Genomic DNA, 24,463 nt, shown 5'->3' on the forward strand with positions numbered 1-24,463 from the left:
ATGTGATTAATGGTGATTAATAAGTATATACTAATGAGGCAAATCACAGTGTAACTTACCCTCCTTAATGAAGATTCAGCATTAACTGCATTTTCTGGGTGAACCCACTTTGAAGAAGGTAGACCAAGTCCTGAGTATGCATGTGTTCCATTTGGATATTGCCAAATAATTGGATAAAGTCCAAGCTGATTATATGAAGCAGAAGGATGGGCTTGTCCAAGAAGATGAGGTGACTGGTGCTGTAACAACTGTTGCTGTTGCTGGTGTGCTAATGCTAAGTGGCTCAAGCTGCTGGCATGTGCAGTCTCTAGTCGTGGGTGGCCACCAAGTAGGGAGGCAGTAGGCACTCCAGGTAACACGGCAGGAAGTAAATGAGGGTGATGAACAGAATGGTGTGGACCACTAGTCAGAGGGTGTGTGTTAATGGTAGGTAATGGAGTTTGACTGGATGATCCAGCAAGTAAGTGAGGGGCAGGAGTTAAGGCAGGGTGATGGGTACCCGGATTTAAACAGGTTCTATGGGATGAAGAATGAAGAGGAAAGGGATGCTGGTTTAAGAAAGGTGAAATGTGATTAGCTCCTGTTTCTGACCCAACAAGTGCAGGATCTCTGTAAACTGTGAAATGCTCATTTTTATCAATAATAAGCGGGCTCTTTGTAGCTTCCAATGTACTGCCTCGAGTAGGAACTGAATGAAAACTGCATCTTGATAATTCATGTTCTATCTTATTTGCTAGTCTTCTCTCACCAGCAGCTTGGTTGTTCACATAAGTGGCCTTAGACTTTACAGAATCAGGAGAATGGGTAATTTTGGGTTTAATAACTTCAGGTGAGGGATTTGATTTTGTCTTGAGAGCATCTGCTGAAGTATTAAGCTTAGATTTTACTGTCTCTGGGGGTGGGCTTCGTTTATGTAGCTTATCTTCTGTGACAGAAACTGTACTTAGAGAAGACATGTAAGAGACATACTGATTTTTCTCTTTTTCCATATTCGGGTGATCATTTCCTGAGGAAACACTTCTAACATTTGATTGGGTTAAATCTACTTTAACTACATCACTAACCCAGCTCTGATCAGAATCTTGTTTTGCTGTTTCCAAGTATTTCGCATTTGCGATAGAATGTTTTGAATCGTTAACATTAGGATCCATTTTCTGAAGTGTCTGAAGGCCAAAGGTACTTGAGATTTCCTGAGCCACCTTTTCTGAATTAGTATCATTCGTAATATCAATAACACATTTTGGTGTGGGTGGTCTGGATACAAACTTCTCCTTTGGTAATAATTCCAATGTATGTGTTTTTTCCATACTGCATTCCTGAAGAAGTAAATCATTAGGATTATGATCAGAAAGTGTGGCCTGCTCTGATGAATGAATAATCATATTTTCTTGAAGCTGAGAGTCAAGAGATTTCTGTTTCTCTGGTTCTTCATGTTTTTTATCTTCCTGTATTTGATCCCAGGGAGGCTGGCTATCTATTATTAGTGTCTCTTCTCCTACTTTCTCATTATTCTGGGATTTTCCTTCTTCTCCATTTATCTTTGAAGTGTTTTTATTTTTCAACTCATTCTCTGGCTTCTGCTCTGAGGAATTATTTATCATTCTCTTATTTGAATTTTCTGAGTCACTGCTCTCAGAAAAATCTGAAACATTGTCGGTTCGTAATCTTTTCATATTTAGTTTCTTTTCATCCTCCTCAGGTTTCCTTCTTTTATTCATCAACTGTTTGTTTTTCCCTTTAGGATTTTCTGTAAAATTTAAAAAAAGGAACAGTTTTATTTTTCATAATTAAAATATTAAATTAGTACATCTTTTTTTTTTTTAAAGATTTTATTTATTTATTTGACAGAGAGAAATCACAAGTAGGTAGAGAGGCAGGCAGAGAGAGAGAGGAGGAAACAGGCTCCCTGCCGAGCAGAGAGCCCGATGCGGGACTCGATCCCAGGACCCTGAGATCATGACCCGAGCCGAAGGCAGCGGCTCAACCACTGAGCCACCCAGGCGCCCCTAAATTAGTACATCTTAAATTTATTTGTTTTATTTGTTCTCATTCCCTTAAAAAGAAAAATGAATACTACCTCCTCGTGCTATATAATCATACTTTTCCTCCTTCATCTTCTCTTCATCTGGTATACTGCTATCTGAGCCCTTCCTCTTACTTGGACGAATATTTCTTTGTTGCTGTTGCTGGTGGGTATTCTGTTTTGGTACAGCAGCTTGGGAGTTCATTGCTGGTCTGGGACTATTTGCTTGGGCACGTGTATAATGACCCTAAAAATAACCAGTTTAACAATGATTATTTACTACCTGATCCTAAGTAATCTGAGGAAAAATATTTTATAATAATATATCACAACAACATACATACGTGAACAGTGTTGCTATTTTGACTGGCACGAGACCTTCGCCGTGATGTAATGCCAATATTTTCACCTTTTAACAAAGAGTGAACAACATCATCTAGAAAGGTCATTTGAACCATAGAAGGATCGACATTCTGTGGTTCTAGTACCTAATCCATGACACAAAACAAGAACAAAAATTAAATCCAATCAGCTAGCCAATATAACACTAGATATAAAAACAAGGATAAGAATTAATCAGCAGTATAATACCAAGTCACAAAATGTATTTCAACAATAAGAAGTAATTTCTAAAAACCAGCTATAAAATAAAACTAAGAAGGTAGAGTTTAAGAAGAAAATAGCAAAAAATGTGCAAATGAATACAAATAATAGTAATTTTAAAAAGACAGGTTAAAGAAGCAACTCCTTTAAAAACGAAAGGCAATTCAAAGTCTCCCTGAGAAGTTTGTCACCCTTTTAGGAAAAAAATTAAATACAACCAAATAATATAATTTATTCAGCATTTTGGCTAAAATTTTAACCCAAATCATTTGGATTGTTTTCAATGGGGCATTCAATTTGGAAGGTGTAAATTTCTTTTTTTTCCTTTTTGGTAAATAACCCACAGCTGTGAAAGATTTAAAAATCAAGACATTCAGATTGTTCTTTAAAACTTCATATGAATTTTGTGTCCTTAATACTCACCATAAAACCTAAGGGAGCATACCAGCTATGAAACTTGATTTTTTATAAGACCTACAGTGGTGTGCATTAGTTTTCATTAGTGAAAAGCGATCACTTGGAAAATTTTTTTATTACTGGAGACAGAAAAAACAAGATTTGAAGAAAAAATTTTAGTTGACCTAAGGATTAAAAAAAAAAAAGACTAATCAATTGGAGTTTGATGCTTCTATTTTGGACTTAGTTAATCATTGTCGAAATAAATTTGTCATCATTAAAGTTACCTCTAACATTAAACTTATTAGGAATGTCTGACTACAAAAAAACCTAGAGATGAAAATTATTTAGTGTTAACCTGCTGAACCATATCTGAATTATCAATATCTCACCAAAAATATTAATTGGACTATTTACCTGATCATTCATAACGATCATGGTGCGAGTGAAGAGATCATGATGAGTAATTATGCCAGTAAACCACTGGGTGGCAGAGTCTTGTCTATATACTCTCACTCTGTAGCCATTTAAGGAATAAGGACCTTAAAAAACACACACACACACACACACAAGAAATAGGGGTATCTTAAATGGAGACATTTTCATTGAAGGATTACCTTTTAGGAGAAACATGAGCTTTGTGATAGATGAGTAATAATCCTATTCAAGTATCAGTTTTCAAAAAAAATGTATTAGAAGTGATATATACATACTTAAGAGCCAGATCACTGTAAATTAACACTGAACACACTCTACTATACATGTATCTCTGAACTCAATAGCAATAAAGTACTTTAAGTCAGAAAGAATGTTTTTGGGATCATAAGTTAAGTACAAAATGTAAAGTTAGCATGGTCTAGAAAGTCACAAGGTTGCAAAGCTACTCAATAGGTTTGGGGTACATACAGGACTACAACTTGGCTGAAAAGAAAAGGTGATTTGGAATGTACTATCTGAATTTTCCAAGTTGCCAAAACTCTACCATAACAACTATAAATTAATTCTTCTGTGAGACCAGAAAAAGATGCCAAAGTCTTACAACATACAGAGACTATTAAGTGAATTAGAAATATGGCACTAAAATGTTTTTTTTTTAAATAAAGAAATATTGTGTACTATCGGATTAAACTCACTTGTAAAGGGAAGGATTAAATAATAAAAGATATGTACCTGCATATACTCAAATATGCCTATTTAAAAAAAAGTCACTCAGGGGAGAGAATAATGGAAAATAAAAATTTCTTCAAGTACTAGAATGATAGCTGATACTTGAAAGTTTAACAAGAACTGTGAGGGGTGGGGTAGAAAATACTATCATCACCTTGATGATGGTATTACATATGAACAATTTACAAAGTGCTCTCAAAAAGTACTAGTGCTTATTTAATCTCCTTCAATTAATAGCATTTTTCCTTTTATAAAAATTAAGAAAGTGAGGTTGCTAGGTTAAATTAAATTTTAAGTGAAAAAGCTAGGAATGAATCTATTTTTCTGATTCTTAGGTTGATGCTTTCTTTGACAGTTAGAAGCCATTTAACGTAGCAATTAAAAGTTTAATATTTATTTACCAGTTTAAAAAAAATCTCTGCCAGTATCAGACTTTAAGTCAATTAACAAATGTGTAGAAAATATTCCATTTGACCTACAAATTAAATATATTCAGCGCCATGATAATCAATTATACAAACTCTAGTCTTTTCTAACTATGGAAGAATAAAAAAGACTCTAAAAAGGTATTATAGCAAAAGCTTACAAAATAACTCCAAACATGACCAATTTTCAATTTCCACTGGCACAATTTTCAATTCTTAACTGTCTTATTCTTACCACAAAACAAAATTTGGAGTCAGCCACATGTAATAATTCTGTTTAGGATGGACAGGAACTACACCACCTCCATTTTTCACCTCTAAGAATATGATAAGGAAATAAAAGTTGCTAAAGAAAATATTAGCCTGGTATCTTCAATAAATTTCAAAGAAAGGAGGAAAAAAAGTGATGGGACATATCAACCAATTAAACTGTGGACATTCTTTTAGATTCCCGGATTGAAAATAAATAAATGAATAATAATAATAAAAATCAGTCAATCTTATTAAAAATCACTCAAGGTGTTTATGAAATAAATGGAAATTTGAACCTGAGTATCCAGTATTTCATATTAAAGAAATATTAATTTGGGGGGCATAATAATGGTATGGTGGTATGGTGGCTTTGTTTAAAAATAGAACTGGGCCACCTGGGTAGCTCAGCTGGTTAAGCAACTGCCTTCAGGCCAGGTTGTGATCCTGGAGTCCTGGGATCGAGTCCCACATCAGGCTCTCAGCTCCACAGGGAGTCTGCTTCTCCCTCTGACCTTCTCCGCTCTCATGCTCTCTTACACTGTCTCTCTCTCAAATAAATAAATAAAATCTTAAAAAAAAAATAGAATTAGGGGCATCTGGATGGCTTAGTAGGTTAAGCCTCTGCCTTCAGCTCAGGTCATGGTCTCAGGGTTCTGGGATTGAGCCCCGCATCGGGGTCTCTGCTCATCAGGAAGCCTGCTTCCCCCCTCCCTCTCTGCCTGCCTCTCTGCCTACTTGTGCTCTCTCTCTCTGTGTCAAATAAACAAACAAATAAAAAATAAATAAAAATCTTAAAAAAAATAGAATTTGATGTCTGAAATTTGATGGACGTAAACAGTAGTGTGGATGGGGCAGGACCACAGTTGTTGGGGCTGGAAGATAGGCACATGGAAGTTTACTGAAATATTTTATTTCTGTACATTTTTCATATTCTCTGTATTAAATTTTAAAGAATATTTAGCCTAAGAAGAATTTAATAAGCAGATGATCTGCTGCTATAAATACCCACTAACAAAGCAAAAGAGCAAAAGAACCACTGCCACCACACCTTAGAGATTATTAATGCTGAAATTAAATGACATGGAAGTTGACTATGAGTATTTAACAACAAAATTCCTTTTTAAAAACATTCAACAAAATGTTAGTACTTCAAACCACACTATTCCCAGTTTCAATTCGATTTATAAAAAAAAGCTTACAATAAATGAGTCTACTGACAGAAAAAGAAATCACTAGGAATTACATAAAACCTGATTGGTTTGGAAGTCACATGTTATAGACAAATATATAACTTACGAAAAAAAGGAAACAAAACTATAACTAGTATTATGGTCATTGCTAAAGTGAGGTGAACTGAAATAGCACTTTTATCAGATACTAACAGCATTCTTCAAAGGAAATTAATTTTGGCTTTGGGCAATCTTCTACTATTAACAATGTTTCCTTCTCCAGGAAGGACACACCTAACTTTTTTCTGTAATATGGAAATTTTCCTATCAACAAAACACCTGTGTGTGGTTATAATTTCATGCCAGTCAGTTAGCTCCTGTTAGGTGAAGTTATCAACTTTCTACTGAAATTTTGATTTTACTATTATTCTCCCTGGACTGGATAGAACTCAAAATATTAAACTGGTCTTCTATTAACATTGCATGTAACTGAACAAACAAAACCAAACATGAAAAACTGCCCAATTCCCAAAAAAAACTTAATGCATAACTTCAAAATAGTTACCTTGCATAAAAATCTCCTGAACCTTTTGTTCCTTTACCCAGACTTTCACTTCTTCCTGAAGTTGCGGGTTGTCCCTGAGAACTGGGTTTAAGCTGTCTATGTCGTCCTAGAATTACAGATTAAAAGAAAGGTCCATGTTATGCTGTCCTAACATTAATGTTACAAACTCTCTCTCCTATATTTTCTAAGGATTGAAGAAAATTCCTTTATCTAAATATATGCAAAAACACAAGTTCATTAAGTTATATAGTTCATTAGCAATTACATAATAACAGAGCATAAGAAATTAACCCGTGGTAAGACTTGATCCTTGACAACAATGTCCTAAAGACAAAAATCTGAAATTTACTAATGTGTTTTCTAACTTTAAGTGTGGCCTTAGATAAGTCATATTTTTAAGAATTTCACGATGAGAAGCAATATACAAACCAAATAGCATCAGGTCATCTAAGGTTGGTAGCAAAAGAATCAAGGTGAATATTTTAGTGACAATACATATACACATAGATGAATTCTCTCTTCCCATAATGCCTAAAATGTTTGAGTTTTAAACTACGAAAGTCATTATCTACTATCTTGATTTAAACGTCTTCGAATTCAGTTTTACTCAAACTGATCTGACCAGTAGCTTTACTGCTAAGTTTTATTTTTTCAAGCCAGTGTCAAAGCATCCAGGCAATCAAAATTACATTATTGATGGTATTATCCTCATAACAGGGTGGATCTAGACACAGAAACAACCGGTTCTCTCTCCTTGGAGATGTGAATCACACAGTCACATGGTTTCCCACAATCTGTTGGTCCCCCGCTGGACTCTTTGACATTCTGTTCTCTCTCTCTCAAAGCACCTCTGCTGCTCCTGCATTTGAGATCAGCGGCAGGAGCCCTAGAGTAGAGCTGGGAAGAACAACAAAGCAGCACTGTCAATTGGGGGCCCTTATAAAAGTGGACTGGCAGATCATGGAAACCAGTGAACAGAAGGGAGCTAAGTGAAGGGAATTCTATCTGGTGAATTAAAATAATGTGGCAATTTGGAAAAGTCAAAAAGTATCTGAAGAGTACAAAGAAGGACCCCTAATCATGTAGGTCATACTTCACTCTTCTACTCTTAAGTTAATCCTAAATAAAGCTTCTTCTTCTCATCTTATCACTACTGTAAGGGACTAATAGGCATTTTTACAATAATAGTGTGGTGAATACCCTGATACATCATTTATGCCTAGCAAACACCATGAGGAAGAAATAAAGGACTTCAAAGTTAACAACTATATTCCCTGGAAAATATATAGAAATGCTACTTTATAGAAGGAAATACTGGAGTGGGAAAGTATACAAAAGTAGGTAAAATCTGTCATCTGGGGGGAAAAGTGTCCATGGCAAAGAAACTTTCTAGAATCCCTTTTCTCCACACTCCTTTAATAATGAATGCACTGCCCACTCAAGGTAGGTAACCTCTTCATCTTAGGAACAGAAAATACAAGGGTAAGTTCAGACTCTAAACCTCTTGATGCACATTAGGTGTGTCTATGATAGACAGAACACAGGAAACATTCTATTCCCCAAGGAAAACCATTACCATTCCCAGACAGCTCTGACCAGCCATCAAGTTCTTTCTTACTTTAACTTCCACATACAGATGCAAGCTTAACTTAAGTTAAACAAATGTAAGCCCAATCACCTTCCTACCTATACTCCTTAAAACATTTGCATTCTGATTTTGTTTCTGTAGTTATGAGTCTTCGCTAAACACCTACTTTTATTACAACCATTCTTCTCTTATTCTAGACATTTAACGGGCAAAAAGATGGGCATTTGTCTAGAAAACCACAAAATCATGTGGGTATCAGTGGGGTGGAAGGATTTAATAAATTGCTATTAAAGCAGCACAGACAATACTTTGTAGACAGGTAGAGAGGTATGCTCTATAAAACCAATCTCCTGTATTGATACTTTACAACTTAAAAGTACTAGAATTACGGGTGCCTCACTGCTCAGTTGGTAGAGCATGTGATGCTTGATCTTGGCGTCATGAGTTCAAGCCCCAAATTGGGTGTAGAGTTTATGTATTTAAAAACAAAAACAAAAACAAAAACAAAAAAACAAAAAAACCTATTGGGATAAAAATATTGTTCAACATTTATATATTTATTATTTATTTTAAAAGTTAAGATATGGGCTACATTTCCAGATCACTAAACGTACAAATACTTCCTCAACAATGACCCATTCACTTTCTTTCTTTTTCTTTAAAAATTTTATTTGTAAGCACTCCCTATACCCAACAAGGGGCTTGAACTCTCACAACCCTGAGATCAACAGTCCAGGCTTCTCCTGCCTTTAGCTCAGGTCATGATGCCAGGATCCTGGGATCCAGCCCAGAGTCAGGATCCCTGCTCATTGTGGAGTCTGCTCCTCCTCCTCTGTCCTCTCTCAAATAAATAAAATCTTAAAACAACAACAACAACAAACTGGTAACTTAAATGTATTTACTGAAATTACTTTATAGAAGTTCAAATTTCTAAATATCAATTTCTTCATCTATAAAGCATCTATATCTGCCTCTTTCCACCTTAATGAATACGTTTTACTAGTAAGACTTTTAAAAGTAACTGAAACTAATTTTCTTAATACATCCAATTCTGAATTATCCATGGTGTTACTAAATCAATTAAAACCCAAGCATATGATAGGCACATTGTTACTGAAGTACTTCTTCATGTATAGTGCTCTGTAAGTAATAGGTATTCCTTAAAAAAAAAAAAAAAATTATTTATTTATTTGAGAGAGAGAAAGTGTGTGAGCAAATGGGGGGAGGTACATAGGGAGATGGAGAGAGACAATCTCAAGCAGGCTCCACACTGAATGTGGAGACCAATGCAGAGCTTGATCCCACAACTGTGAGATCATAACCTGAGCAGAAATCAAGAGTTGAACACTTAACTGACTCAACCACCCAGGTGCTCCTGTATTTCTATTGTAGTCTGTATTGTACTCTGGATAGTAAGACTACTGTACTAACCTTATTTTTTAGGTGATTCTCTACTTCATTCCAGTTCAAAGGAAAAGAAGTAACAATTACAATAGTATAAAAAAGTAAGATTATGGGGGCGCCTGGGTGGCTCAGTGGGTTAAAGCCTCTGCCTTCAGCTCGGGTCATGATCTCAGGTCCTAGGGATCGAGCCCCACATCGGGCGCTCTGCTCAGCGGGGAGCCTGCTCTCCCCTCTCTCTCTGCCTGCCTCTCTGCCTACTTGCGATCTCTGTCTGTCAAATAAATAAATAAAATCTTAAAAAAAAAAAGTAAGATTATGGCACTAAGATAATTTAGACAGTCCTGACTAGGTTTAATGATAGGAATATTATGACAGTGTGATCATAATTCATGTAACAAATTTTCTAAGATAATAAGGGAATGATTTGTCTTACTATGACAAAGTGCTCCTTACTGGTTCAACAAATATTTTCTTTATGTCATATATTCTCTGGATGCAACTACTGACAGAACAGCCAATAGAGGCTTGAATTAGAGAATAATTTCTATCTAGGTGTTAGTTTCTATCTAGGTGACTGAGCTAAATGGCTTAAGAGCTGTCAGAGATTTTCTCTAAAGTCCTAACTGATGTCTAGGATAGCACTTTTTTTTTTTTTTAAAGATTTTATTTACTTATGAGAGGGAGAAGAGAGCATGAGCAAGAGTGAGAGCACATGAGCAAGGGGGAGGGGCAGGGGGAGAAGCAGATTCCCCACTGAGTAGAAAGCCTGACTAGGGTCTCAATCCCAGTATCTGGGATCATGACCTATGCAGAAGGCAAATGTTTAACTGACTGAGCCACCCAGGTGCCTCCCCTAGAATAGCACTTTCATTTTAGAATACAAGAAGTATTTTGAAACCAACTTTCTCTCACTTTGGACAATTTCTAATAAACAATAACGTAATACCTGCTTTTACTGATATGTGGCTTAGTAATGGAATGACTTTTTTCCCTGCAATAAAATCTTTGACCTTTGTCATGACTTCTTAAATCCCTTCATATTACATAAATTTCCCCATAAAAAATCACATTTAACTGTATCTTATTAAGAATTATCATAAAAGTAACTACCTGTATCCTGAATATCAGGTTAGGTGATTAAACATGCATTGCCATGCCATTTTCCCACAGTCATGATTTAAATTCACACTTTAGCAAAAGTACAAATGATTGCTTGTCCTTAGATCCCTGGGGTTGCTAACTAACAGTTCAAAACATTAATGTTAAGTCCATATAGGTCAAGAGTGACACCCACTACCATCCTAGCAATTCCTGTATAACTTCTAAAAGAATCTACTTTGTTAGTCAGGATTTACTGCAACAGGAAACCTACTTAGTCTAAGAGCCACTAAAAAGATCTTCAAACAGCAGTTGTCTAAACCATCTGCAGTTTATTTATTTATTTTTTTAATTAAAGATTTTATTTATTTATTTGACAGTCAGAGATCACAAGTAGGCAGAAAGGCAGGCAGAGAGAGAGAGAGGAGGAAGCAGAGCAGAGAGCCCGATGTGGGGCTCGATCCCAGGACCCTGGGATCATGACCTGAGCCGAAAGCAGAGGCTTAACCCACTGAGCCACCCAGGCACCCCCCATCTGCAGTTTAATTAAATCTACCAATGACAGCTTCCATATATTTTCATGATTTAAACCAAGGATTAGTAAAAAAGTCTGCCAACTTTTCCTATAAAGGGCCAGAGAATGAATAAGTTAGGCTTTCAAGGATATACTATCTCTACTCTAAGTACTCAACTCTGAACTGTAGTACGAAAAGCTGCCAAAGAATACCATAAACAATATATAAATGAACGGGCATGGCTGTATTCTAAGAACTATTCATTGGCATTCTGTGAAGCTTGAATTTTACAGAATGTTCAGGTGTTATGATGTATTATTTTTCTTAGGACTTTCTTCCTGTTTAAAAATGCAAAAGACCTACATATCTTACCAGCAAAATTAAAAAAAAAAAAAAAAAGTAAAAGGCTTTATAAAAACAGGAGGCAGGTTGGATTTGGCTTGTGGTGATAGTCTGTCTACCCATAATTTAAAATAAGAACAAATAAATTACTGGTGTAAAGCGAGATTAAAAACTTGTCATCAAGGCAATGCAGTGTGATGGCAAATTGACTACAAACTATTTCGGGGAGGGGGCGGTGGTCGGGAAAGGAGGGTGGGGTTATGGACATTGGGGAGGGTATGTACTATGGTGAATACTGTGAAGTGTGTAAACCTGGCGATTCACAGACCTGCACCCTTGGAGATAAAAATATATTATATGTTTATAAAAAAAACTATTTCCATAAATGGCTGCATTATATATGTGTATACACACATATGTACATATGTACACATATATGGAATGTGATGGAATGATTACAGACACACATATATGTTATGAATATATATGCATATATATTCATGAGCACAGGAAAATAACTCAATGACTCAACCCTTTCATTAATAATTAAAGAAAAAATATACTGATATATTCCTGTACTATGTTCAAACTTCCAAATATAATAATGTGTCTGTTTTTGAAGTAGAAAAATCACCCACTTTGAAAAAAAAAAAAAAAAAATGGGGCGCCTGGGTGGCTCAGTGGGTTAAGCCGCTGCCTTCGGCTCAAGTCATGATCTCAGAGTCCTGGGATCGAGTCCCGCATCGGGCTCTCTGCTCAGCAGGGAGCCTGCTTCCTCCTCTCTCTCTCTCTCTCTGCCTGCCTCTCAGTGTACTTGTAATTTCTCTCTGTCAAATAAATAAATAAAATCTTTAAAAAAAAAAAAAAAAGAAAAGAAAAATCACCCACTTTGACATATAAGGTTCACTTTCTTAGGTCAATGAGGATTATACTCATCAAATACCAAGAATGGTACCAACCACATCTGTGCACTTCACAGGAGGGTCAAAGTAGGTACACGTGAAAAATAAGAATTTCCCTAAATATAGTATTCCAACATTAATCTTTTTTTTTTTCCCAAAGATTTTATTTATTTATTTGACAGAGAAATCACAAGTAGATGGAAAGGCAGGCAGAGAGAGAGAGAGAGAGAAGCAGGCTCCCTGCTGAGCAGAGAGCCCGATGAGGGACTTGATCCCAGGACCCTGAGATCATGACCTGAGCCGAAGGCAGCGGCTTAACCCACTGAGCCACCCAGGCGCCCCTCCAACATTAATCTTATGCTTCACTGGTATTATATGTAAGACTGATGAATCACAGACCTATACCCCTAAAACAAATAATACATTCTATGTCAAATAAATAAATAAACAAACAAACAAACAAACAAACTATAGGTCTTATACGTAACAGAAAAACAAGATTTACTAGGAGGAAAAAAAAACCCTGATGCTGTAAATGTTAATTCCATTTGTGTCCACACCAAATAAAAGATCTGTGTGGTTTGTATTTTTCTGTGAAATAATAAATTGTGGCAGATGGAAAATACAATTTCTACTGGAATATGAAGGTAGAGAAGAAAAATACTAAGGAGATTTCTAATTTTACTTCCCGGTAAAGCATAGAGATGGATTTTCTTTACATTTTATTTGTGTTCTTATTTCCCCAAAAGAGTACTGGAATGAGAATAAAAAATATATTTTTTAAATTTTTAAAAAATCCTATGCTTCATATATCTGATTTGTTAAGAATGCCAGAGATTAATTTTTAAGTTTTTCTACATATATAATGTTGATATATAAAAATTTTACATAATTAAAATCAATAGATCATGTTTTCATAATTCCTGCTTGGTTTTGGTTAATTCAGAAGCCTAGAATTGAGACTATGATTTAAACAAACAAAAAGAATTAGAATTCCTTACAAAAAAACAAAATTAGAGGGCACCTGGGTGGCTCAGTGGGTTAAGCCGCTGCCTTCGGCTCAGGTCATGATCCCAGGTTTCTGGGATCGAGCCCCGCATTGGGCTCTCTGCTCAGCAGGGAGCCTGCTTCCTCCTCTCTCTCTGCCTGCCTCTCTGCCTACTTGTGATCTCTATCTGTCGGATAAATAAATAAAATCTTTAAAACAAAAACAAAAACAAAAAAATTAGAATTCCTATCTTTCAAAAAACAAAATTATAAAGATTCAAATGGCAGAAAGAGAAAATGGGCTAATGTTTTCTATTATCCATACAATTCGTGCCTCATTTGTATAATCAAGGAAATAATGTGATATATGCTCCTTATGGCTCAATTATTTATGTTCTGAAACCATGTGGCAAAAGACGAATTTCTAATATTTTTTTTCTATTTTTTCTTTTTAAGATTTTATTCACCCACTTAACAGAGACACACAGAAAGAAGGAACACAAACAAGGGGAGTGGGAGAGGGAGAAGCAAGCTCCCTGCTGAGCAGGGAGCCCAATCCAGAGCAGGATCCCAGGACCCCAGGATCATGACTGGAGCCCAAGGCAGATGCCTAATGACTGAGCCACCCAGGTGCCCCTCATTTCCAATAATTTCCTTTTTTTTTTTTTTAAAGATTTTATTTATTTATTTGACAGAGAGAGATTACAAGTAGACAGAGAGGCAGGCAGAGAGAGAGAGAGAGAGAGAGAGAGAGAGGCAAGCAGGCTCCCTGCTGAGCAGAGAGCCCGATGCGGGACTCGATCCCAGGACGCTGAGATCATGACCTGAGCCGAAGGCAGCGGCTTAACCCACTGAGCCACCCAGGCGCCCCATTTTTTTAATAGATGTGATATAAATAGTCAATACAATGAAATTCTGTTTTCAATTAATACCATTCATCGGTAAACAGTTCTGGAAATGGGAGTGATGTTCAAAATTTTAAATAATGTTTAGGCATATTTTTTATTGGTAAAAAAATGATTCTCTTATAAAAGGAAAAATAGCAAACTCCCAACATTTCAATATTTTATAATTTTTAAGCAATATTCTTTTTTTTTTAAAAGATTTTATTTATTTATTTGACAGACAGAGATTACAAGTAGGCAGAGAGGCAGTCAGAGAGAGGAGGAAGCAGGCTCCCTGCTGAGCAGAGAGCCTGATGTGGGGCTTGATCTCAGGACCCTGGGATCATGACCTGAGCCGAAGGCAGAGGTTTGAACCCACGGAGCCACCCAGGCGCCCCTTAAGCAATATTCTCAGCATTCATTTCATTTTTATTAGAAACAAAAATTTAAAAAGTGATGAATGGTCTTTATCCCACATTGATCCAAACAAACCAATTTTAGACAACACCCACAAGAACTATTTTGATATGTTTATGATTTTTTCTCTATAAATAACTTTTCTAGGGGCAGCTGGGTGGCTCAGTTGGTTGGATGGCTCTGGTCATGATCTCAGGGTCCTGGGATTGAGCCCTCATCAGGCTCCTTGCTTGATGGACAGACTGCTTCTCCCTCTTCACCACTGAGATCTCTCTCACACACCATCTCTCTAAAATGAATAAATAAAACCTCAAAAAGAAAAAAAAAGTTTATGCATAAAATGAAAACACCACCACAGTTTCTCACATTTTTCATGTTTTCAATACCATCCATTCTCACAGCATCATCGTCTCATCTTAAGAACGTAACAAAATAAATTATCTAATATCCAGAAGGTTCTACAAACAGTATAGGATTCTAGGACTAAATGTTTTATCCTTTTCATGAAATAAGAAACGTAAATACAATCGAAATACTTAGCTATATTCACAATGGTAGTTTAGAGATTATAAACATACAAGGAACACATTTTAAAAATTTCTGGTTAGAAGTTAAGATTGAAAAAAGAGGTTTTTTTCCCCATGAGAAGATAATTTAACTATATCCGTAAGGAGAGATTAAGTTAATCTTTTTTTTTTTTAATTTTATTTATTTGACAGAGATCACAAGTAGGCAGTGAGGCAGGCAGAGAGAGAGGAGGCAGGCTCCCTGCAGAGCAGAGGGCCCGATATGGGGCTCAATCCCAGGACCCTGAGATCATGACCTGAGCTGAAGGCAGAGGCTTGAACCCACTGAGCCACCCAGGCGCCCCAAGTTAATCTTTTTTTTTTAAAAAAAGATTTTATTTATTTATTTGACAGAGATCACAAATAGGCAGAGAGGCAGGTGGGGGCGGGGGGTGGGGGAGCAGGCTCCCCACAGAGCAGGGAGCCCGACACAGGGTTCAGTCCCAGGACCCTGAGACCATAACCAGAGCCGAAGGCAAAGGCTTTAACCCACTGAACCACCAAGGTGCCCCGAGATTAAGTTAACCTTAATTGTATGGTCTCCAAAGGAACACTCATTAGAAACAAAACAAAAACAAAAAACAGGGGAGGGAAGGGCCCAAACAGGGATGGATGGATATACAAACACTAATGCTTTGTCTTTCTCTGTCCTCCAAGGGCTAACTATATGTCACTCTGAAAAAGGTAACAATTAGGGTTGAAAAGGAAGAAAATGTTACCACATCTTGCCACAAAACTGCCTCCATATCCTATTGGGATAAATGATCAACAATTTGCAAAAAATTTACCTGTTCTTTTTTTTGTTGTTGTTACATAAAGGTAATCCTATTTATGTCTAAGACATTTCTAAAACATAATTGTGAATCAATTTGATGACAACTCTTTACAACACATTATATAATAAAATCTAAAGTTTGTAATATTTATTATTACTAAAATTTTAAGCTTTAGACAGAATCTTAAATTATTATAATTTATGAACTACATGATTCCCTGTATATACATAAAACATCAATATTTTGCAATCAAGAGTGTTGGAGACTTTAATATATCCACACTAAAAAACAAAAAAAATTATGTAAGACCTTAATGTACCTTAATCAGAAATAAGCTGCTTTATACATTTCACTCAATCTTCCTCCTTAATCTGTATGACTTTTTTTTTTTTTTTTTTTTTTTTAAAGAGAAAACGGACTTCATTGGAAATCAAGCCACACTTCTGAAAATGCCAGCTTTTGGAGGCACTGGATGGCTCAGTCAGTTAAGTGGCTACCTTAGGCTCAGGTCATGATTCCAGGATCCTGGGATTGAGCCCAGCATCAGGCTCCTGGCTCATAGGGGAGCCTGCTTCTGCCCCTGCCTCCTGCTCATGCTCTCTCTCCCTTAATAAATGAATGGATAAAATCTTGAAATAAAAATAAAAATGCAAGGGGTGCCTCGGTAGCTCAGTGGGTTAAAGCCTCTGCCTTCGGCTAAGGTCATGATCCCAGGGTCCTGGGATCAAGTCCTGCATCGAGCTCCCTGCTCAGCAGGGAGTCTGCTTCCTCTTCTCTCTCTCCGCTTGCCTTTCCGCCTACTTATGATCTCAGTCAAATAAAAAAATAATAATAATAAACTTTTAAAAATGCAAGCTTTAGAAGGAATGACCTGTTGCAAATAGCTCGGTGGCCTTAGAAATTCTTGCCAAACACAATAAAGGCACTGACTGCTTGTAGAAATCAGTGAGCAAACCTGAGGTCAGCAGTGAATCCAGAAGTGGATTCATATGAATTACAAGCACCTAAGACAAAATACAGAATCTTTCTTCTATTTTTAGGGCTTACTTTTACACTGTTTCTTCTGAAGGTTTTTGTTTTGTTTTTGCCATAGTCTTAATCTTCTTGTAGATATATTATAGTATATAATATACATTAAAATAAATCACCCATCTAGAATGTCCCCTTTCTAATGCTGTCCTGTTTAAAATAACCTACCAATCATTTTACATGCATGCCTCATTTTATTGTGCTTTAGAAATTGAAGATTAAATCTATATGGGTGCCATTTCTCCAACAGCATTCGCTCACTTCATGTCTCTATATTATATTTGGTAATTCCTGCAATATTTCTAAATTTTTCATTATTATGTTTGTTATGGTGATCTGTGACCAGTGATCTCTGATGTTACTACTGTAACTGTTCTATGGCACCACGAACCACGTCCACATAAGACAGCAAATGCAACTGATAAATGTGTGTGTTCTGACTTTTTCCACCAACCAGCCATTCCTAGTCTCTTTCCTTCTTTGGCCTCCCTATTCCCTAAAACACAACAATACTGATATCAGGCCAATTAATAACCCTACCATGGGTTCTAAGGGTTCAAGCGAAAAGATGTCACTTGTCTCTCACTTCAAATCCAACTAGAAATGATTAAACTTAGTGAGGAAGGCATGCCAAAACCGAGACAGGCTGAAAGGTAGCCTGTGTTTTATGCAAAACAGTTAGCCAATTTGTGGATGCAAAGGAAAAGTTCTTGAAAGAAATTAAAAGTGCTACTACAGTGAACACATGAATGATAAGAAAGCAAAATGGTCTTATTACTGTTATGGAAAAAGTCTGACTGGTCTGGATAAAAGCTCAAATCCGCCACAGCATTCCCTTAAACCAAAGCCTACCAAGGGCAGGGCCCTAACTCTCTTCAATTCCACGAAAGCCGAGAGAAAGCTGAAAAAGCTAAGAAAAGTCTAGCACAGAGGTTGGTTAATAAGGTTTAAGGGGAAAAGCTATCTCCATACCATAAAAGTGCAAGGTTAAACAACAAGTGCTGATAAAGAATCTGTGGCAAGTTATCTAGAAGATCTAGCTTAGATAATTAATGAAGGTGGCTACAATCAACAACATATTTTCAATGTAGGTGAAGCAGCCTTATATTGGAGATACCATCTAGAACTTGGATAGCTAGAGAGAAGCTGATGCCTGACTTCAAAGGTTTCAGGGTGGCTCAGTGGGTTAAGCCTCTACCTTTGACTAGGTCATGATCTCAGGGTTCTGGGATCAATCAGGCTCTTTGCTCAGCAAGGAGCCTGCTTTCCCCCCTCTCTCTGCCTGCTTGTGATCTCTGTCAAATAAATAAACAAAATCTTATTTAAAAAAAAAAAAAAAAAAAGGTTCCAAGAACAAGCAAATGCTCTTCTTAGAGGCTAATGCAGCTGGTGACTTTAAATTAAAGCCAATGATCATTTACCATTCTGAAAATCCTATGGTCTTTAGGAATTATGCTGAATCTACTCCATACTCTATAAATGGAACAAAGCCTGGATGACAGCACATCTGTTTACAGCATGGTTTATTATTATTTTAAGGCCACCGCTGAAATCTATAGCTCAGAAAAAAGACTCCTTTCAAAATCATTGATAAAGCACCTGGTTACCCAAGAGCTTTGGAGATGTACATTTTATGTAGTTTTCATGCCTGCTAACCCAACATCTATTCTCCAAACCACAGATCAAGGAGTCATTTTGCATTTCACATCTTAACTATTTAAGAAATATATCTTGTAAGGCTATGGCTGCCATAGTGATTCCTCTAATGAATCTGGACAAAAAGCAAATGGAAAACCTTCTGGAAAGGATTCATCATGTGAGGGATCATTAAGAACCTTCATGGTTTATGGTAAGAGATCAAAATATCAACATTCACAGAATTCAAAAGAAGTTGATACTAACCCTCATGGATGACTTTCAGGGATTCAAGATTTCAGTAGAGGAATAACTGCAGATGTGGTAGAAAGAGTCAAGATAACTAGAATTAGAGAAGTAGAGACTAAAGAAGTGACTGAATTGCTGCAATTCATAATAAAACTTGAAAGGATGAGGAGTTGCTTCTTTCTTAAAAAAGATTTTATTTATTTGACAGGGGGAGACAGATCACAAGTAGGCCGAGAGGCTGAGCAGAGAGCCCGATTTGAGGTTCAATCCCAGGGCCCTGAGATCATGACCTGAGCTGAAGGCAGAGGGTTAACACACTGAGCTATCCAGGAGCCCCTAGGAGTTGCTTCTTATTGATGAACAAAGTGGTTTCCAGAGATGGAATCTACTCCTGCTGAAGATGCTCTGAAGCATGCTGACAACAAAGATTTATAACATTACACAAACTCAGCTAATAAAGCAGCAGCGGGGTTTAATGAGGTTCCAATTTTGAAAGTTTTATTATGGGTAAAATGGTATCCAACAGCACTGCATGCTACAGAGAAATTAGTCATGAAACAGAGTCAATCGATATGGCAAAAGTCACTGCTGTCTTAATTTAAGAAATTGCCACTGCTGCCCAACTTTCAACAGCTACCACTGGGCTCAGTCAGCAGCCATCAAAATTGAGGAAGGCCTTCCACCCGCAAAAAGATTACAAATGGGTGAAAGCTAACATGATGGCTAGCATTTTTTTTTTTTTTAGCAATAAAGTATTTTTTAATTAAGCTATGTACATTGACCTTTTTTAGACATACTGCTATTACGTACTTAATAGACTGCAGTATAGTGTAAACATAACTTTTATATGCACTGGGAAACCATAAAAATCATTTAACTCACTTTATTGTAATATTCAGTTTACTGCAGTGGTCTGGAACTGAATCTGCAGGATCTTCTATGCATGCCTATATTTACCGTATCTCATGGTTCCTAGTTTCAGAAAAGCAATTTTACTGAGTGAATGTTAAAAAAAATAATATTACAACTATATGTGGCCCTCTGCACTGATAACATAATTTGTCTTTACCTATAAAACCCTGAATGTAGCTTGATCCCAGAGTTATAACCAAGAAAAGGGGGAGAGGGGTGTTGTGGGAGAGAGAATCATCATCCTCAAAAATCTACCTTGAAGCTTTTTGCCACTATAACCAAACAGTCATTATAGATCAATCCAAATATTTTAGGAATCTCCCCTTAAAACTTCCGTCTGGTCCTATTTGCCATTATTTACTTCATTAGTAACTAAAAAGGAAATGGTAGAATTAATTTAAGAGTAGTATATACTGTGAGAAACTAAAAAAACAATGGAAAGATTCCAAATTTTTCAAGTCTCAAGATTTTTTAATTTCATGTGTAGTTACAGTTCTATGTTTCTCTAGTCTTAATGATTTCCCAAATTTGTAACAACTGAAATATGATAATGTGAAACATTCCAATATTATTTTCATTATATATACCTTCATCACTGAATGAATTTCAAAGTTAATTTTCTGTTACTTAAAAAAAATCTTTCCTCTGTTTGAATATCTGGCAATTCATAATTTTGAGGAATTCAAATATTATTGTAAATGTCCTTTAAAGTGAGAAAGGTTCTAACTACAGTGATCTCTACTTCCACTGAACATTTTATTTTATTTTTTTTTAAAGATTTTATTTATTTATTTGACAGACAGAGATTACAAGTAGGCAGAGAGGCAGTCAGAGAGAGGAGGAAGCAGGCTCCCTGCTGAGGAGAGAGCCCGATGTGGGGCTCGATCCCAGGACCCTGGGATCATGACCCGAGCCGAAGGCAGAGGCTTCAACCCACTGAGCCACCCAGGCGCCCCTCCACTGAACATTTTAAGTAATTTTCTTCATTAGCTAATTTTGACACATTCTGATTTCCAAAAGTGACTCTGGCCTGAAGACTTTCACCAAAAATTATCAAAAGAAAAAAAACCCCAAACTGAACATTTAATAGAATCCCAACTCAGAAAAGGTTGGGATTCATTATAGTTATCGTTAATTCATTATAGTAAAAAATGCATCCAGTTTATCCATATAGATTAAAATATACTGAACATTACTGTTTTTCCTTTAAAAAAAAAAATCTTTCTTTAGTAAAGTCCACACCCAATGTGGGGCTCGAACTCATGACCCCAAGGACAAGAATTACATGCTTTACTGACTGAGCCAGCCAGGCACCTTTAGCATTACTGTTTTTCAAACTCTTCGCAGCATAATGGTAACTTACGTTATTTATCAGATATATTTCTCTGGGTAGGAGGATATAATCATTTTCACTGACAAAAACACTGCTTATAATATTAGTACCAAGAAAAATAGACTACATAAGGGACGTCTAGGTGGCTCAGTTGGTTGGGCGTCTGCCTTCAGCTTGAGTCATGATCTCAGGGTCCTGGGATCAAGCCCCGCATCCAGCTCCCTGCTCAGCGGTGAATTGGTTTCTCCCTCTCCATGATCTCTCTCACTTTCTCTCTCCCTCAAAAAAACAAAAATCTAAAACAAAAAAACAAACAAACAAACAAACAAAAAAACATTAAATAAAATAGAACCAAGCATTAGACATCATGTCTAATCAAAGGACAAATCTCAAATCACAAAAAACATAGGAGGGAATCAAAATTCACTAAAATAAAAGTATTATAACATAATATTATTATTGGTCTAAATTTATATGTATATACTGGAACTAAAATATTCTCTCCAAGGAAACCTAGGTAAATAGATACAGCTTTAAAAATACTGTGTATCTTGTTTCACCTGGGTGGCTCAGTTGGTTGAGCACCCAACTCTTGGTTTCAGGTTGTGATCTCAGGATCTTGAGCCTCAGCCTCACATCCAGCTCCATGTTCAGTGAGGAGTCTGCTTAAGAGTCTCTCTTCCTCTCCCTCTGTCCTCCCACCCCTGCCTGTGTGCATGAACATTCTCTCTCTAAAATAAGTAAGTTCATCTTTAAAAAATAAAAAATACCATATCTTGGCTCAAAAGATCACAAATACAATAAAAAAAAACATTCTTTTTCTTATTTTTCTAACTAGAAAGAGATTAATAAAACTTTTTTTCTTACTTATTTGAGAGAGAGAGTCAGAGGGAGAAGCAGACTCCCTGCTGAGCAGGGAACCCCTTGCAGGGCTCAATCTCAGGACCCCTAGATAATGAACTGAGCCAAAGGCAGATGCTTAACTGACCGAAGGTGTCCAATACACTTTCAGGAACAACTACTTTGCTAAATTATTCTAACAATTACTTGTAGGGTTCATCAGTATTTACTATAAATGATCACTGTGATAAACTTTATTCTCAAAATAACCTTGTGATGTAAGTACTGTTATCCCCATTTTATAGATGAGAAATCAAGGCAGAGAGGTGCCTGAGTGGCTCAGTTGTTGGGTATCTGGCTTTGGCTCAAGTCATGGTCTTGGGGTCTTGGGATTAAGCCCCAAGTTGGGCTCTGAGCTTAGCAGGAAGTCTGCTTGTCCCTCTGCGCCCCGTCCAACGGCTTATGTATTCTTTCTTTCTCAAATAAATAAAAATATTCTGGGAAGGGGGAGGGGAGAAGAAATCAAGGCAGAGGTGGATTAGACTTGTCCAGGCTGCAAATGCTGGAGTGGTATATGGATTTGAACAGCAGAAGTTTGACTTAAAGTTCACACTTTCTTTATTTTTTAAAGATTTTATTTATTTATTTGACAGAGATCACAAGTAGGCAGGGAGGCAGGCATAGAGAGAAAAGAAAGCAGACTCCCCACTAAGCAGAGAGCCCAACGCAGGGCTCAATCCCACCCCAAGAGGCTTAACCCACTAAGCCACCCAGGACCCCAAAGTACACACTTTCAATTACATTTTACTATCTTCCTTTCGTATCTTCTTGCCTTTGAAAATCCTTTGAATATCCTTGTCTTTGAATAAAATTTTATTCCGTCTAGTCTATAATAACTTTACCATCCATCAGTGGATGTCTATCTAACTTGTTAGGATTTAAGGCAATTTACATATTAATGCACTTTGATATAATAATTCTACTACTAAAAAATTCTGGGGTGCTTGGCTGGCTCAGCTGGTGGAGCAACCTACTCTTGATATCAGGGTTATGAGTTCTTGTCCCACACTGTGTATACAGATTACTTAAAATTCTTTTTCTTCTAAGAAAAATGCAAAAAGCAGACAAAGACTTACCACAGCACTTACACAGGGGGAAAAAAAAATCAAACATCTAAATGTCAGACACTGGGGATAAAAAATGGTACTTTCAAATATGGGAATTATATTGCCATTACCATAATTTTTAGTAACTAACAAAAAAGCCAAGGTAAAGTTAAACTTAAAAAACAAAAGAAAATCTACACGAAAGATCAATAGCCTTTTTTTTTTTAAAGGTATTATTCGTTTATTTGATAGAGAGAGAACACAAGCAGGCAGAGAGAGAGGAAGGGAAGTAGGCTCCAGCTAAGCAGAGAGCCTGATGCGGGGCTCGATCCCAGAACTCTGGGGTCATGACCTGAGCCAAAGGCAGAGGCTTTAACCCATTGAGCCAATCAATAGCCTTTTCATGTAAAGGGATGGAAACTAAGTATTTTAGGACTTTGCAGCAATATTCTGGTACTCAATGTTGCCAATTGAGCACAAAATGAAGCCACAGATAAAACATGAACACATGAGTATGGATATATATTCTGGTAAAACTTTATTCACGAACATCAGAATATGAATTTCCCATTAACTCTAACACAGCATGAAATATTATCCCTTTGATTTTTTTGGTCCCCAAACAGCTGAAAAAATGAGCCATTCTTAAGTTTTTCAGATTTAGCTTATAGACTATGGTTTGCTGACCCCAGATTTAAACAGTCCTAAATAGAGCACACAGGTAGCTAAGTCAGTTAAGCTAAGTAAGCATCCGCTTCTTGATTTCGGTTCAAGTCATGAATGAGCTCAGGATCATGAGAGATTTTGGTTGAAGTCATAATCTCAGGGTCATGAGATCAAGCCCAGCCTCAAGCTCCACCCTGGGCATCAAGTCAGCTTAAAATTCTCTCTCTCCATCTATCCATCCATGCCTCCCTCTCTAAAACAAAACAAAAAAAGTCCTAAATTAAATAATCACCCAGGGCACGTAAAGGCCTGGGCCTGGAAGGAAATGTGTAAAAACTGGTAGCTGTAGTGTCCAAAATCTATAAAGAACTTAGCAAACTCAACACCCAAAGAGCAAATAATCCAATCAAGAAATGGGCAGAAGACATGAACAGACATTTCTGCAAAGAAGACATCCAGATGGCCAAAAGACACATGAAAAAGTGCTCCACATCACTCGGCATCAGGGAAATACAAATCAAAACCACAATGAGATATCACCTCACACCAGTCAGAATGGCTAAAATTAACAACTCAGAAAATGACAGATGCTGGCGAGAATGCGGAGAAAGGAG

General features: G+C 36.7%; 1 protein-coding gene across 2 annotated transcripts in view; it reads right to left on the bottom strand.

Annotated features, from left to right (window-relative positions):
- Window positions 1–24,463, bottom strand: part of JMJD1C (jumonji domain containing 1C) — a 323,818-nt gene that overhangs the window by 41,966 nt on the left and 257,389 nt on the right. For both annotated transcript variants that reach the window (XM_059397500.1, XM_059397498.1), the window contains exons 4-8: window positions 6,601–6,706; window positions 3,440–3,564; window positions 2,368–2,511; window positions 2,078–2,270; window positions 60–1,747 (exon numbers count right to left, since the gene is read on the bottom strand). In XM_059397500.1, the coding sequence (XP_059253483.1) occupies window positions 60–1,747; window positions 2,078–2,270; window positions 2,368–2,511; window positions 3,440–3,564; window positions 6,601–6,607 (2,157 nt within the window). In that variant the 5' untranslated portion in view covers window positions 6,608–6,706. The remainder of the gene's footprint in view (window positions 1–59; window positions 1,748–2,077; window positions 2,271–2,367; window positions 2,512–3,439; window positions 3,565–6,600; window positions 6,707–24,463) is intronic.

Source organism: Mustela nigripes, chromosome 4, assembly GCF_022355385.1.
Source record: "Mustela nigripes isolate SB6536 chromosome 4, MUSNIG.SB6536, whole genome shotgun sequence".
Classification (NCBI taxonomy): Eukaryota; Metazoa; Chordata; class Mammalia; order Carnivora; family Mustelidae; genus Mustela; species Mustela nigripes.